The 16,975-nt window shown below is 38.1% G+C and overlaps 1 protein-coding gene across 5 annotated transcripts in view; it reads right to left on the reverse strand.

Annotated features, from left to right (window-relative positions):
- The window catches only part of FHIT (fragile histidine triad diadenosine triphosphatase), a 1,455,268-nt gene that overhangs the window by 1,019,268 nt on the left and 419,025 nt on the right, over positions 1 to 16,975 (reverse strand). For all 5 annotated transcript variants that reach the window (XM_082663608.1, XM_082663605.1, XM_082663607.1 and 2 more), the window contains one exon: positions 13,596 to 13,687. In XM_082663608.1, coding sequence (XP_082519734.1) covers positions 13,596 to 13,643 — 48 coding nt within the window. In that variant the 5' untranslated portion in view covers positions 13,644 to 13,687. The remainder of the gene's footprint in view (positions 1 to 13,595; positions 13,688 to 16,975) is intronic.

Here is a 16,975-nt window from a genome sequence, read left to right on the forward strand (position 1 = left end):
CAACTAGAGAAAAGCCCATGCGCAGCAACAAAGACCCAACGCAGCCAAAAATAAAGAAATTAATTAATTTTTTAAAAAAGGAAGTATTGTTCATGATGGTTTGAAACATATAAAATCCAACCTTCCTGTTTAACACAGCCCAGCAAGGACTCCAAAGCATAGTTCATTATTGTCATTATGAAAGAATTTCTGCCAACAAGTTACAGTCAGGTTACTATCATTCAATCATGTCTCTAATAGGAATAATTTCACGTTAACTGGCATATACTAGACAAGAGAAGAACATAAATAGCTGCTGGAATCATTAATGATTTGTGCTGACTTTCATGGTAAAAATGACAATATATTAGTTTAACATAAAGATGTTAAAAAAATATATATGAATTGGGCCATAAGAAGTATACAACACATTAATTAGGTTCCTTAGATTTACGGAGAATATGGCTAATCTGTCCTACTCTTATGTAAATGCCCTACCAGGAATTTTCCAGATGTTGGATCCAGATGTTGGATCAAGCCATGGGCCATTAACATGGGGGTGTTCGGTGTTCTCTGAATGTTTTCAGAATACCAGCTGGTTTATTTTCAGATTGCAGACATAATTCCATGCATCCCCTATCAGATCCACCGCAATCCTGTCAGATATATCATAAATGAAAAGCTCATGGGCTCATTACGGGCTCTTATCCTTAAAAGCAACACATTGTCCTGCCGAGACCAAAAATATTAAATGCACATTTAAAGAAACTGAAAAATGCATTGCCTTGAAAAAATAAGATCCCCCTTAAAACTATATATGGTACTCAAATATTCAAAATGTCCATCATTGTCAATTCTGCATCAACGTTTATAAACAAACAAGCAAACAAATTCTTGTCCTGTCAAGAAGGCTTTCAGGCCGAGTCTCTTAGGAATGGGGTGTGGGTTTATTAGTAAACTTAATATGCTACATTCAGCAGAACAGAGGCACTGGCATCAAATAAACAAGTTAAAATAAAAAAAAAATCTCACTCCAGGAAATTTCACAAAGATCTCACTCCAGGAAATTTAACGTACATTAGTAACTAGGACGACTCATATTTCTCAGTAATTGCTGCACAAATAACATTTATATTGAGAAAAAGCTCCCATCTTTCCTGAACCTTCAGAACAAATGTAAACCTTATTTAAATTCCTTTTCTGTCTTGCCTTTGTACAAGGCTCCTCTCCCAATAAAGAGCAAACCTACTGGAAGACAAAGGGATGTTTGCAAAACAAAACCGAAATAGATAATTAAAAAACTGAAGAGTTCCTGTTTTCAACAGTTCATTGCATGACAGTCACCATTACTCAGGATCAGGTTATCCACCTGGAAAGTGTAAGAAAACAAATCTTCCAATTAGCACTTATTGGGCAAAGTGCTGAGTTTCAAGAATCAAAACCTTGATCGGTGGGATGGATTTTCGTGTGTAAAAAGCGCCCTAGTAAGGCGACCAGGGCCCGTTGTTGCCCCACATTCTATTACCATGAGTTGTGTGTGCGACACGACTCCTGTAATTATCGCCTATATGTACAGTAATTGTTAATGAGCACATTTGTAACCAGCCGCCACCAAAAACAGGATGGCATTCTTACATCGTGATTAGGGGTTTTATGAGCATCTTGGGGTGGGGGACACTTTCTCACTGAAGACTCTTCCGCCCCATTCACGCTCATTCAGCTCTTTCTCAGGGAAGTTAAAAGCTGCAGTGATAATCCCTTAAGTATGACTTGGAAGAGTATAAAAGGTGCAGTGTATAAGCAATTGGATGAGGAAGGCTTTTATGTAGAAAGTCACTGAATGGGTGGCTGAGGACAGCGTGAGTGGGGAAAGAGAGGGGTGGACTTTTCTTCCTAAGGTGGTGAGAGAAGCGGGTATGACCAGGGCAGCTCAATTCCCTTTCATCATCCGATTGCTGCGTTGTCCTTGCACCTTGTTTCACCTTGTTTCTCGGGGCCAACCAGCTCCTTCCTGCCATTTTGCTCTCAAAGCGGGAGGGGGGAGCAATGCAATTTTTGGTAGGGACCCAGTTTCTTGCTGAATGCCAACTCAGCCAGCTGGCACCGAACAGGCCAAGCCTTCTTCAGAGGGGGTTAGCAAAACCCAAATTAGCATGCTCCATTTTAAAAACTTGCTTTTATTTAAAGACTAATTCATGACAAACAGTGGCTCCCCCACTGAGGTCTGGTGCCCTGGGAGCTGGCACCCAACCAAACACATGCAACTAATTGCCACCCTTGGATGACACGCAACTAACAAGCTCCATTTTGAGGCAGTAGATTCACTAAGAATGTAACCCCGGAAGGCAGCAGACACAGAAAAGCTCCTTTCATAACCCTGTCCTAGGCTAACCATGGCAGCAAAGCGCCTGAAAAACACTTTTGTTTCCCTGTACCGAGGATTTATCTCCACTAATGGCTGCAAACATGGATAACTTAGAGGAAGGTGGCCAAGGGCACTGCGATCCCCCATCATGATTATTTGAAGCAGGGGCTCTGCCCTTCTCTTTGCTCAAGGAAATAGGAGAAGCTGCCCACTATCTCAAAGGTCTGCATCTTGCCCCATTTGCAAATCTATGGACATCCAGTACTTCCCCCCCCCATACTTTGGTTTAGATGCTCAGACCTCCTTTATATAAGCAAAAACTCTGGAGCCAGGATGTCTAGTTTCAAATCCCAGCTCCACAATTTCCTAGTAACTGGCAAGTAATTTAACCCACCCATGCCTCAGTTTCTCCAACTATAAATTGGGATAACACTATACTAACACATACCTTGCAGGGTTATTATGAGTGTGGATGTGTTAACATAACAATATGTGAAGGACAGTGTGTAGCATATCATCACTCCTTTACGAAGGAAGCCCTCTGAGTCTGAGATAGCTCATCCTTATGAAGGAAAATTTACCTTTGCATATTCTACATTTCAGTCAAAGTGCACATCTCCCCATAAACTTCCCAGGGTTACGCCTCTAAGCCTTTGCTCACTATTCCTTCCTCTCTCCCTCACTGCCCAACCCTGCATGACCAAACCCCATCTATCCTCCAAAGCCCTCCTTCAACTCCACCTCCACCAGGAGTCTTCCCTGCCATTCAGTTGCAATGAATCTCTTCAGTCTTGGCATGCCCACGGTATTTCCACAAACAAATGAAAGTATGTTATGTGCCTGTTATATTTCCTTTTCTAGACTGACAGCTCCTTCTAATCATAATCTGTGAGTAACTGGCACATAGTAGGCACTCAATGAACATTTGGTGAATAAGTAGATGTCTGAGTAAAAAATTTGCTCTGCGTAAATGAGTAGCTTTATACCATGGTTATGCTAGATACTACTTCATGAGAAGGGAAGGAGAATCATTTCCTAAGGACTTTCATGGTTGCTTTGGCCCAAATTGAGAGTTCCATTTAACTTGTCGTTGACTTAGGCTCACAAATCAAACCCGCAGGAGGATTTGTCAATAACCATATTAGTCTTCTAGGACTGACATAACAAAATACCACAGAAGTGTACTTCTCAACAGTTCTAGGGGCTGAAAGTCCAAGATCAAGATGTCAGCACATTTGATTTCCCCTGAGGCCTCTCTCCTTGGCTTGCAGAAGGCCACCTTCTTCCTGTGCACATGATTTCTTCTCTCTGTGGCTGCATCTCTGGTGTCTTTTCCTCGTTTTATAAGAACGCCAGTCATATTGGATTAGGGCCTCACCCTTATGACCTCATTTAACCTTTATTACCTCTTTAAGGGCCCTCTCTCTAAATATAGTCACATTGGAGGTTAGAGCTTCAACATATGAATTTTGGAGGGACAAAATTTAGTCCATAACAATAACATATACAAATACTCAAAACATGAGTATTCTGGAAGTTACTTAAGTCCTCAGGAGATGGGAGGTCAGGGAAAGCATGCATAATTCATTGCTCCTTGAGGTGAGTCTTAATTGCATTCAGGCCCTGACTATATTAGCAAAACATTCAGCCAGTGGAAGCAGATTTGGCACTCAAATACACACTGTCTTATTTAGATGAAAAACTCAACTCTCTTCAGAATTTGTGGGATTCAGTTGGGGGGCCCAGACACTCTTCCCTTAGTGACAGAAGAACATCAGCACCTCCGGCAACATCCACAATAACACTGGCTGCTTTTAAAGCCACAGCCTCTCCCCAAAACACGTAGAAATTTCCAGCTAAACACTTGTGCATTTTCTAGGAGAAGACTCACTTCACTCCTTCTAGGATACAATTTATCCGAATCCTATCTTTCTGAATACAGGCACAGAGCTTTACATAGCCCTGGAAATCCCAACGAGGTTCTCATGCCAGCATTCCTTTCTCAGGCATTTTCTCATTCTGATTGCTGTTACCAGCATATACAGTTACTAGTAGATAGTTTAACGTTCTCACATTGTTTCAAATCACTAATTCCCAATTAGGCAGATCCCTCACATCAATCCATAAGTTAATGGCCCCCATGGTATTTGTTCATAGCCCTCTCCTAAGACACTTAATACTTTTTACCTGGTAGAATAATGATTTATAGACATATGTGTCTCTCTTGCCAGATTTTTGAACTTCTTAAGGTTAGAATTGTGTTGGACCCGTTGTTTCTTCCCAAGCAGTGTCTAGTCTGATGTGGCACACAGCAGTCACAGTAGGAGTTGCCTGTAGTTCACACAGACTTTTTGGGAGTGTAATAGCAACTCTAAGCAGCTAAGTATCAGAAGCAACACATCACAAAGTCATCCAGCTCCATTACGGGTGAAGTCAACACCTTAGAGAGACCAAATACCTCTCTCCATTTTTAATCCAAAGCTTCTAGTCAGTTGACCCAGAAACTCCCCACACCTCTACCATGACTTACCAGTTTGTCTAAAATAATAAAGAGGAAAATGAGAGGCTATTAGCTCCACTTCCATTCTCCAGTCCATCACCATTCTAAATTATTAATCAGTTGAAGTATTGCCAAGAAATATTCAGGCCCCTTTCCAAAAGTATAAAGTAGTCATTTTTCAAGTGAACAATTAACCAGTTTATTCATCTAGAAGTCACAGAATTTATAGAAAAGCTGACTCTTTCCCTTTTTTTTTTCCTTTTGGACGCTGCAGGATGTAAGAGATATAGATGAAACTCAAATATAGCTTCCTTTCCTTCACTCATTTATTGACTTGGCGTTACAGAATCCAAGTTTACAAAAGGTGTTTTAAAATATTTCCTGACCATAAGCATCTGTAACACTGTCCCAGTAGTATGACGCTCCTGACTAATCATTGCTGGCGAGGACAAAGTGATCAATTGTCACCACCCTTTCTTCTCCATGATTGATTTGGTAAAGTACAGCCATAACTCATGATTTCATGGAGTTTATATTCTGGGGAAGGAGACAGTCAAAAAAGAAGGTAAACCAAAAAATAAAGAAAACAGCAGTGGTAACTTTCACAAAAGAAACAAAAAGGGGCTAAGAAAAGGAGAAGATGTACCTTAAGTAAGATGTTAGTAGTGGGACTCGTAATCGATGGATCAGAAGAATTCTGAAACTGGGGACCTACTATGTAATCAAATCCAAGGTATGAAAGTGGCATGGGGAATTTTAAAAAGACACTTAGTTCTAGCTACCAACTGACCTCAGAGACTCCAAATTTCTACTTCTCTTTTATTTTAGTCACGTGTTGTTTCACTACTATTATCACAATTTCTTAGGGGTAATTTTCTGAGCAAAAGATATAGTGTGCAACTGGCGTTGTAAGTCTCATCTGATGCTCATTAACTATCCCAACTTTTATGTAAGTGATGTACGTTTAAAGGCAATGTGGTATGTAGCTTAAAATTTTTTTTTTCTTTTATCTTTTTTGGCTTTTTTCCCCCCCTAGAGGGAAGGTGAGCAACAATATTTAGTTTCAACTATATCTTTAGAAGGTTGCTTAGGCATATTTTGATAGCCTTGTCAATGAGAGTGGAGTTCTGCACAATTAAATATCCTTTAATTTTTAAGTATATACTCTGGGGTACACGACCTTCCTAGGTCCTAGGCACCTTTTCTTTGGGAGGCTCAATACAATATTATATATGATACATTACAATAAAGAAGTGTTTGATGAAAAATTTTTGAGAAGATTTTTGTATTTTTCCATTTAAAATCACTTGGTTACATACAATTTGGTTTATTAAATTTTAAAATTGGCTAAAATTTCTCAACAATCATCATGCAATTCAGACATTCTTAAGAAGTGAGAAAAGCAAACTCATAAAATGTCTCTAAACATAGACTCTTTATAATTACTAAATTTAGTAATTAATAGCAATAGCACAATGTTCTATTTTGTTGACATTTTATTAAATATCTAATTGATCTGACTCTGCAATTTCTACATACTTCAAGTCCAAAATCATTTTCTTTTCCTTTTAGTTCTCAATATTTTTCTAAGCCCTTGAAAAATGCATTGGCCCTAGTCGTGAGGCCCAGGTGTCTAAAGGTTAAAGAAGCTACAAAGTGTGTGTGCATCCCAGGGTCTCATAATAGTGGTGGTGATGCTGTGGGGGGTTATCCCCCAAAAAAACTAATGCCATTATAACCATGCATGATCCCAGGTAGCCTAAATGAATGTACCAAAATCCCTTTTTTTTTTTAAAAAAAAAAAGCCTGCCCTGATTTTACTGTGATTTATGCACTTTCCTCTGAAGTTCCACTCAGCTTCACTTATAAAGATCATCTTGCTTCTCTAGCAAATTCTCATACCTTAGGGCATAAGAATCACCTAGAGTTCTGATTAAAAATGGAGACTCCTGGGTCCTGTCTCCAAAGAATCTCATTTATAGATCTAAGTGGAGCTCAGAAATCAGAGTTTTTAACCTTCTGAAACCCTGAAGTGTTTATTGGTTGCTAAGTCGTTGGTTGATGCCTTGTGGTTGATGATAAGAGCTGCTGAATTAGTTGAATTGAAATGCTGGACGAGTCAAGTCAATTTAGGCCAGGCTCTGTCAACCCTGGCTCATATTAGAATAACCTGGAGAGCTTTTAAAAACAGTTACCCCCAAGGATTCTGATTTATTTGATCTGGGGTGCAGCTTGGGCACTGGTATTTTTTAGAGCTACCATGCAAACAAATCAAACAGCCTAATTATCATAGGCCATGATAGCCTAAGGGTATCAGCTCTCATACAGGATTAACTCACCCATTGAGGTGATGCTAAAGCCTAAACCTCCTAAAATGAAAACACAGCAGCAGAGATTTAGCAAAACTAAAACCCATCCAGATCTCTTATTCCTAGTTTGTTTCAGCCTCAACACACCGAAGTCGGCCTTAGAGCTACAGCACAAAAAGGTGAGCCCTTTACTTTGGTTTTCATCTCCTGGCAGAATGATTTAGTAGCTCTATTATAAAAGCAACTGCATTATCATTACAGTGTTTGAATTATAAACGAAACCAAAAAAGATGCAGAAGTAACAGTCCTTTAATCAAAACTGTAAAATAGAACAATTTCTGGCTGCACTTAAGAGCAAACTCCGAAATATTAAGAGTAAACTCTCCAGCCCTTTGATTCCTGCCTCTTTCCTGTAAGAGCGACACTACACGTTTTTTCAATTAAGCAGTTTGACAACCTGAAGAAACTTACAGTGCATGATTTAATGAGCATATACTGTATGCATGGTAATCGGCAGGCTGCCAGTTTGCTCATTTCAAACTGACAAGAGAGCACTACACGTTAGTAAAAAGGTTTTTGGGGGGCGGGTCTCTTTTCATTAAGCAAGCTTTAAGGTTAAAGAACGCTCTAACCGTATTGGCAAAGCTGTCACTAGTGGTCCCAGGGTGAGCTTACTCTCTGTCACTCTCCAAGTCCTCAAGTCTTGACCAAGAAATTATTTTTTAAAAAACAAAACACAAACACAAAATATAGACATTTTGATGCTCTCAGGGGTATGCGGAGCCTTCTGAGTCATGACTCTGTCTGTGATTTCACATAACACAAATTCTAACCCAGTGTGTGCTGGTTCTTCACAATGACAGCTTTATAAACTGGAATACTTCTTGGAAATAATACCAATATTGTTAAACTCGTCCATATTTTAGAAGCAGTGTAATGTAGTAGAAAAACCATGGGCTTTGGTGACGTAGAGATAGGGGTTCAAGTTTTGACTAAAACCTTTATACGTGGCCTTAGTCAAGTGACATCACTTCTCTGGGGCTCAGCTGCCTAACTTATGAAACACAGACAGTGACATCTACTTTGTATGGAGAAGACTGTAAAAATGCTTCATGGTTACTCACAATATAGGGGCACTTAAATAAATAGTAACTAGATGACCCATAGAAGGTCAGACTCTGGAGTTTTAACTAAGTTACCTACAGTCAGACTCCTTAGATTTCTACCATGAACCTTTACTGGAGTTATATAAAGACAACAGAAAACTAACATTTACGTACCAGTGTGGTCTCAATCATTCCTACCAAGATTCTGAAAGGTAGATGTTATTATCCCATTTTTATGAAATCTCAAATACAGGAAGGGATCTTCAAGATCACATGAGAAATTTCTGACATGTTTTAACATTTCTGATCATAAGAATATGCAACTTCCTGTGTTTCCCTCTTTGCTCTGCCTGCCAGAAAACCCGAGTGAATTTATGTGCTTAGTATATATTCGCAACCCTGTTAGCAACAGTGACTGGTGGACTTCTTTTCTGATTTTCTATGTATATTTTATTAATCTTATTTTAAATTGGTTATAAACCATCACAAATGAGGTACTATTTCTCAGCTAGCTAATACAGAAGCTAGTAATAACTAGGATTTGTGTCACGTGATTCCAGGCTAGGGACCCTCACATATATTTGACATACAGATATCCACACTCTCCAACTATGCTTTTTTTCACTTGTGTTGAGCTTTGATTCCACAATTTTACAAAATGGTTGTTAGCCTAAAGTGATGAGTCACCTGTGTCTCTTGACGCAAAATTGAGAGTCCTCAAAAAATTCTAGACTCAAAGATACTTAAAGTAATCTCATTGGAATTTTGTCAGGTATATACACTAATTTATAATTCTTATCTTAATGTAATAACCGATTTATTATTATCAAACACTAACTCTGGTAATACCTTTTGTCTTAAAGTTTAATTTCTCTGATATTAATATAGGCACTCTAGACTTCTTATGCTATTTCCATGGTGTATATTTTTCCACCAATTTACTTTAAACTTAACTGTATCTTTATATTTAAAGTTTATCTTTTAACAGAAAATAGTTGTTTTTTTAATCCATCCTGATAAACTCTGATTTTTAATTAAAGTATTTAGTCCATTAACATTTAATATAATTAAATATGATTAGCATGATATGTTTGCATTTAGAGCTACAATTTCATTGTTTGCTTTCTGTTTGCTCCCTCTGTTTCTTGTTCTCTGTTTGTTCTTTCCTGCATTCTTTTGGGATCATTTTAAAGGTGTTTAGGATTCTACTTTAATTTATCTACTGGATTTTTAGTGATAGCTCTAAGCAGTAAAATATACATTCTTGACCTTTCACAGTCTACTGAGAGTTCACTTCATACCACCTCATATAAAATCGAAAACCATGCAACTGTATAAGTCCATTTACTATGCACCCCCCTCATTATTTATGCTATAATTGTCTTATGTATGACATCTACACACAGCACATTATAAGCACCACAAGGCAGTGTTATGATTTGGCTTTAAAAAGTTCTGTGTATTTTAAAGACACTGAGATGAAAAAAATACTCTTTTATATTTACAATCTCTGACATTCTTCATTCCTTCCTGAAGATTTAAGATTCCATCTGGTGTTATCTCACTTCAGCCTGAATAACTTCCTTTAGCATTTCTTGTGATGTAGGTCTGCTGGCAATGAAGTCTCTTAGTTTACTTTTATCTGAAAATGTCTTTAATTAGCCTTCATTCTCAAAGGATATTTTCACTATATATAGATTTCTGGGTTAACAGGGTTTTTTTTCCTCTCTTCAAAAATATCATTTTAGTTTTTCTAGACTCTGTAGTTTCTGACGAGAAGGTAGTGCTAATTTAAAGCACTGTTTCCTGGAAGGTAACCTGCCATTTTTCTCTGGCTATTATCAAAATTTTCTCCTTATTGTTGGTGTCCAGCGGTCTGAATACGATGTGCACAGGCATAGTTTTCTTCAAATTTATCCTGTTTGAGGTTCACTGACTTTCTTGATCTGCAAATGTATGTGTTTCATCAAATTTTTAAAAATTTGGCCATTATTTCTTCAAATATTTTTCTGTCCCATTCTCTTTCTTCTCTCCTTCTGAGACTCCAATTACTTGTATATTAGACATTTTTACTTATGTCACACAGGCCCCTGAGGCTCTTTTCATTTTTTTCTGTTCAGTTTTTTAAATCTTTTTTCTTTCTGTTCTTCAGAAAGAAAATTTCGACTGCTCTATCTTTAGGTTCACTGACACCTTCTTCTGTTACTTCCAATGGATGTGAGCTCACTCAGTGAATTTTTATTTCAAATATTGTATTTTTCAGTTCTGGAATTGCCATTTGGTTCTTTTCTGTAGTTTCTATTTACTACGTTTTTACTCATTATGAGTGTATCTTTCTGTCTTCATTGAGTATGGTTTTAATAGCTGCTTTAAAATCTTGGCTAATTTCCACCTTTGGGTCATCTTGGAATTAGTCTCAGACTAATGCCTTTTCTCTTCAGAAGGGGTCGCATTTTCTTGGTTCTTCATATGTTATTTAACTCAGGGTTGTATCATGGGAATGTATGAATGTGAATATTATGGAGTAAAGACTCTAAAATCTGTTAGACTTCTTTGAAGAGCACTGATTTATTTGTTTTAGCAGGCAATTAATTCGGTTATACACAAATTGAAAACTATCTCTTGGGTGGCAGCTCGAATCTCAATTCAGTTCTTTCATCTTTAGCTGTGCTACTTTATATCTGCTCCACGTGTTCGTGGTTCAGGGGTCAGTCAAAACTTTGGGTACTATATATACATTGAATTGGGAGCCTCCCCTGTCTTCCTCTCTCCTTTCCAGAATTCTAGCTTCATTTTCCAGTGGCTGTGGTTGCCCTGAACCCTGTTCTTTGGATCATCAAACCAAAAAGAATGTGGTTTATCTACTGGAATTAGTCACCCCAGGTGACATTAATTAACCTCAACATGTCCTCAGTCGAAAAGCTGTAAAATGGGGAACTCACTCTGCACTGGGCCCTGCTTCCAAGTGTTGAATCTCAATTCCCTTTCAGAATCTACCTGCTTATTTTCACTCTCTAGGGCTTTCAGGTAATATTTCCCCCATACTTTATAGTTGCTATCTGTGAAAATGCCAGGTTCAGTAGAGTTCACTTAGCCATCCTAGAAATGGAAACAAGTAAAAACATATAGGAAATATTCCTTTGCATTTAGCAGTTTCTCTCCTCAAAATACTTAACCTCCATTCATTACTTCACCTAGTGATATTGGGTTTTGGTTTTAACTAGAAACGTAAGTCACACTCAGAGCTTCCTTGATCATCCTGCCAAATACATGAGAAGACTTGGAATGAAAGTACAGCATAAAGTCAAATGATAAAATATAAAACATCAATCAGATTTGACTCTTACACTGGCAGCATGTAATCTCAAAGCAATGAGGCTTGTACAGGATCATGACTACCAAAGATTATCTACATGGTACTTTGCCACGTTATTTATTTTACCTTAGTTTTTTGGTCTCAGATATCTCTATATCTTGCCTCATTGAAAACTGCAATAGGTAATATCCTAAGAGAAACAGAATATTGAAAATGATATCCTAAACACCAATACAGAATTCGTAAGTGCACATTTCCTGCTGATAATAGTTCTTATCATTTTTTGAGAGTTTCTGTACACCAGGTATCTTGCTAATCATTTTATAAAAATTGTCATTTAATCCTTTACAACCATTCTATGAGGTAGTTCCTATAATTAGCCTCATATTACGGAGGAAGACACCACAGCTCAGAGAGGTTAAGTGAGTTAACTGAGATCACACAGCAAATAGCAGAAATCTGAGTCAGTCTTTTTAAAGAAAAGAAACAGCAAAGTGTGGGACTTTGGAATCAACAAGCACATGCCTTTTACTATGAGGAGAGAAAAGAGAAGTGTTTCTAAGCAAAGAGAAATAAGTGGAGATCTTAAAACTCAAAGTTATAGCCTATAATTCCTCCTTCCGCTAATTATTAATATTAAAATGCCCCTCTTTCAGGTATATATATTTCATATTGACACCTTTCATGTTAAAAAGAGTCTTGCTTCAGGGCTCAAAAACACTAAACAGAAGCATAACATAAGGATCGAACAATTCCATGCAAAGCTCGTAGTAAAGAAACACGTAACACCAGGGTTCCATTTCAGCTCATTTCATTTACTATCCTTAAACCTTCTGCATCTTCCAGAAAAACACTCTAGACGGGAAGGTGATTCACCAGAAAGAAATCAGGCACATTAAGAAGTGAAGATGCCTGACTCATCCCTCCATAATCTGCATTTGGTGAGTATTTCTAGAAAATATAGCAATGTGTCACAGTCCTACAAATGTGAGGGGCAGTCTTTTGCATAAATCCATGAGTTTCAAGCAACTATGGAACGAGAGAGAATAGAAAACAGGGCCAAGAGTAAGTAAGCAGACAATGTAAAGTGGAAACAGGAGACTGGGTCTTGACTGAAAGCATACAAAATCTTTGTGTTCTGACACATGGTGCTATTCAATATTTATATTTATTACACATGCTAAATTGTCTGTTGACACCTCGGAATGGGAGATACTATGAGGGAAGTAAAGATGAGAACGGGTGAGAGAAAAGAAGAGGGGTATACACAAATGAGTTCTAGGGAGGGATTAAATGAACACTGTCCACTGACATCATCAAAACTGGGGAAGTTTTGCCACATTAGCACATTCCCTTCTTTTATTGCTATTTTTTTTTAATGTATATTAAACTTATCCAGTTAAACCATCCAAAGACATACAAAGAAGAGTAATTATTTTGCCCTATCCTCAGGCCTTGTTATAAGATTTATTCTTCACTGTCCCAGCGAATTCCACTAGGATTTCCTCTGACCAAGAACAATCCCTTTCTATTTCAGGAGGTATGTTTCATATCAGTGTGTCCTCCTGCTACTACTAACGTCATTTCATCTCCACGATCATTCTCAAAACCATGCAAAGCGTAACAACTTGTCTTTGCAACCGCTTAACCTTACTTTTTATACATAAAAATTATTAAATATGTGTAACTGTCTGGTGGAAGGGAGAATAATATAATAGCATGTCAATCAGGTAACAGTAAAGCTACATTTCATGAAAGGGAAGGTAATGCTTTCTCCAGAAAGTGAAGTTATCACTCCTTTATTTAACTGACATAATATTTATACCCCAAGTTTTAAATGGCAGCTACAAATAGAAGTCAGGAGAGGGTAAATTCTCCAAGAAAATTGAGCCCCAAATTATACCATTTTAAGAGTTCTATTTTATATGTACATAGAAATCTTCCTATTATTATAAGGATACCCGTAGTAGGTCAGTTATACCTAACTCTACGAAAAATTTTTAAATTAAGTAAACTCTACCTTTCTGAATACTGTTACCTCCTCAGAGCGCTCAACAGCAGGGTGCATGGAGTTTTACAGAGGGTCTTGGCAAGCAGGCAGTCCTGGGATACCTACACCATAAACAAGAAATTCAGATGATCATTTCTGCAGTGATCTAGATGGCTTATAGTACAACTTCATTAGGGACATTCACCGTGAAAACTGAGCTAGTATGACAGCATTGGTACTGTTAAAAGGGTAGAATAAAGGCACATGTGCAAATTCTAAGTATTGTCATTACTCTGCACAAGAGAGATCACGATTCAAGAGTGGCTTAAGTGACTCCTACAAGATCACATAAAGTAAGGAGCAGAATGGTGCTTTGACATTCCATCTTCCCATTTCTAGTCCTGGGCTGTTCTGGCTGCATTATTATTTGCCCTTCCTCAGAGCCAGCCAGTCCTGGAACAGGGGTTTTCCATTTTGCATAAAGATGAGGCCAACCCAGAAGTCGGTAGGAAGAGTACTTCTCTGGTTTTGTGGCGGCCTATACCGAAGCATCTGTCTGAAAGGTATTTTATGGGTCAATCTACTTCCTTTCCTTTGAAACCTTGGTGTCCATGAGAATCTGAGAGAAACTGACAGTGGAAGAAATAAGGGTTTTTGGTCCTACTGACCTGAGTTTGAATTCTAGTAATACATTTACCATCTCTGTGTCTTATACAGCTGCTGAACTTCACTGAGCCTCACTTTTCACTTCTGTCAAATGGGCATAATAATATATGAAGGGTATATCTATCGAGAGAGTAATTTTTTTTTAATTTATTTATTTTATTTATTTATTTTTCGCTGTGTTGGGTCTTCATTGCTGCACGCTGGTTTTCTCTAGCTGTGGAGAGCAGGGGCTACGCTTCGTTGCAATGCACAGGCTTCTCATTACGGTGGCTTCTCTTATTGTGGAGCACGGGCTCTAGGGCACCCGGGCTTCAGCAGATGTGGCGCATGGGCTCCGTAGTTGTGGCTTGCGGGCTCTAGAGCGCAGGCTCAGTAGCTGTGGCGCATGGGCTTAGTTGTTCCCCAGCACATGGGATCTTCCCAGACCAGGGCTCGAACCCATGTCCCCAGCATTAGTAGGCAGATCCTTAACCACTGCTCCACCAGGGAAGCCCCGAGAGAGTAATTTTTTAAAATGAGGATAAAACATCAGATAGCACAGGGGACAGGGAGAAGTGGGCAGTCATCTGCTGCATATTTTGAAAGAGGATCCGAAAGGATCGGCAATGGACTGAGGGGAGAAAGATAACGCCTAATTCCTTGATAATACGTAGAATTAAATTAGAAACCATAACAATTTAACTTACTTATCATCAGAAGCAGTAATCTTCTCAAATGCCTGACCAGACAAAGATAGTGGCAATGTACATAACAGAGAATAAGTAACCAGAATGTATAAGGAACTCCAAAAATCAAGAACAAAGATGAACAAACATATAGAAAAAAATGGTGGTTCAAAGAAGAAATCTCAATGGACAAAGAGGGTAAAAAAAAGAAGCTCAGACTCACTAGAGGAAAACACATATTAAAATAATGGAATTCCATTTTTCTTTTACTAGAATAGTAAACATGGAGAAGACAGACAAAATTCAGTGTTGTCCAAGAGGTATTAAAAAATAGCATAATATTCTAGCTTACTTCTGGCCGAATCATGAATTGGTATCATCCTGGTGAGCAATTTTGTTATATTTATCAAAAGTAATACTACATATATCCTACAGCTTACTGATTCTCATTGCAGGGTATACTAGGCTCAAGCAATATGGACACAAGGAGACATATACTAAAAAGATTATTGCAGTGTTTTTTTGTTTTTGTATAGCAAAACTTGGAAATGACCTAAAAGTTGCATTGGAAAGGGAATAGGCAAATAAAATGTGCTACATTTATAGGATGGAATATTATGCAGCTGTTAAAATCAACTGACTTTATAGGCATCAATACAGATAAATTTCATAAATACTGTTACATTAAAAAAGCAACAAGAAGGAAAGATTTAAACATAAAATATTTAAACAAAATAGTATATATTGGTTGTTGGTATATATGTGTGTGTACATAAAAATATAAACAATACACTAGTTAAATATTACATCCTAAATTTATGGTAGGGAATTTCCAGCAGGAGGTACAGGCAGCTGAGAGAGTGAAGGGTGGAAGGAAAACAGGATATGGTAGTTAAAAGAGAATTTAGTTTCATCAATAATTTCTTTAAAAAGAAACAAACACACAAACCAGAAGTAAATCTGACTAGACATAAACAGATGCTCCTTTTTAGATAGTAGAAATACAGATGCTTATTATACTACCTTTTGTGCTTGTCTGTATCTTTAAATTTTTCTCAAAATAAAGGAAGTAAGAAAAAAGGGAGGGAGGATAGAAGGGAGGGAGAGAGGCATGGAGGGAGGGAGGGAGGAAAGGAGGAAGTAAGCTAGCTCATCATCAGTTCCAGTGTGCACTTAAACTGGTCACAGATGGTTGGTTTCTTTAAGGATGGATCTCAAAACTGTTTTCATAATCAGTGAGAAGGATAGCGATTCCTCCCAGGTTGGCTCAGCTCGGAGGACTGAATTTAAGTTCAGCCAGCAGAGGGAACCATCTGTCATCTGGAAAGACACTCAGCCCTCATCCAGGAGAACCCGTTCAGCACACACCAGTGCCTCTGGAACCAAGGGGAAGAGGGAACATGCACTTACAGACAAAGTAAACTGAGAGCACACCACGGACATCGTTTCAACCTTTCTAAAAGGTTCGTTATAATTTTACAGAATCAAGGGAACAATACGCTTGATTAGTTCTTCAGCTGACTTAACAATTTTGCTTTTTCTGTTTCTCTCCTTGAAGCAAGTTTGCCATTAACCTTATATGTTCTAGGGCTTGAGATTAGATTCTTTCCCCTCCAAAAGAGAATTTTTGCTTTAAAATAAAAGTTAGCTTTAAGATAATTCATTTTTGCCAGTAATACCAAAAGACGCTTGTTGAGCGAGGAGGTCATTCTTTAAGGAGGCTAGAATTGTAAAGAATGTTCCGTCTCTTCCTGGAGGGAGAATCTGTGGAGGAAAAAAGCTTGCAGGAAAGTTCAGTAATCATGAAGTAAAAGCCCCAAAACACTTCCTCCTGGGCCAATACTGTGTTTAAAAATGCCTTCTCTGTACACTTCCTTGAGAGACCTTAAGGCCTTGAAGAAGCAGTTAGTTAAACCCTTAAAGGAAAATCTGGCAATCCCCCTATCTTTACATAATGCAGCCAGGAGGCAAAGGGCACCAATTCAAGGCCGGATATGCCTCAAGTGCTTCGCCCCATCACAGCCCTGATATTTAAATTTCATCCTTTTATGTGTGTCATCCTACAGATGGGATTTGGGT

This window comes from Grampus griseus, assembly GCF_964374135.1.
Source record: "Grampus griseus genome assembly, chromosome: 10".
In the NCBI taxonomy this organism is placed as follows: domain Eukaryota; kingdom Metazoa; phylum Chordata; class Mammalia; order Artiodactyla; family Delphinidae; genus Grampus; species Grampus griseus.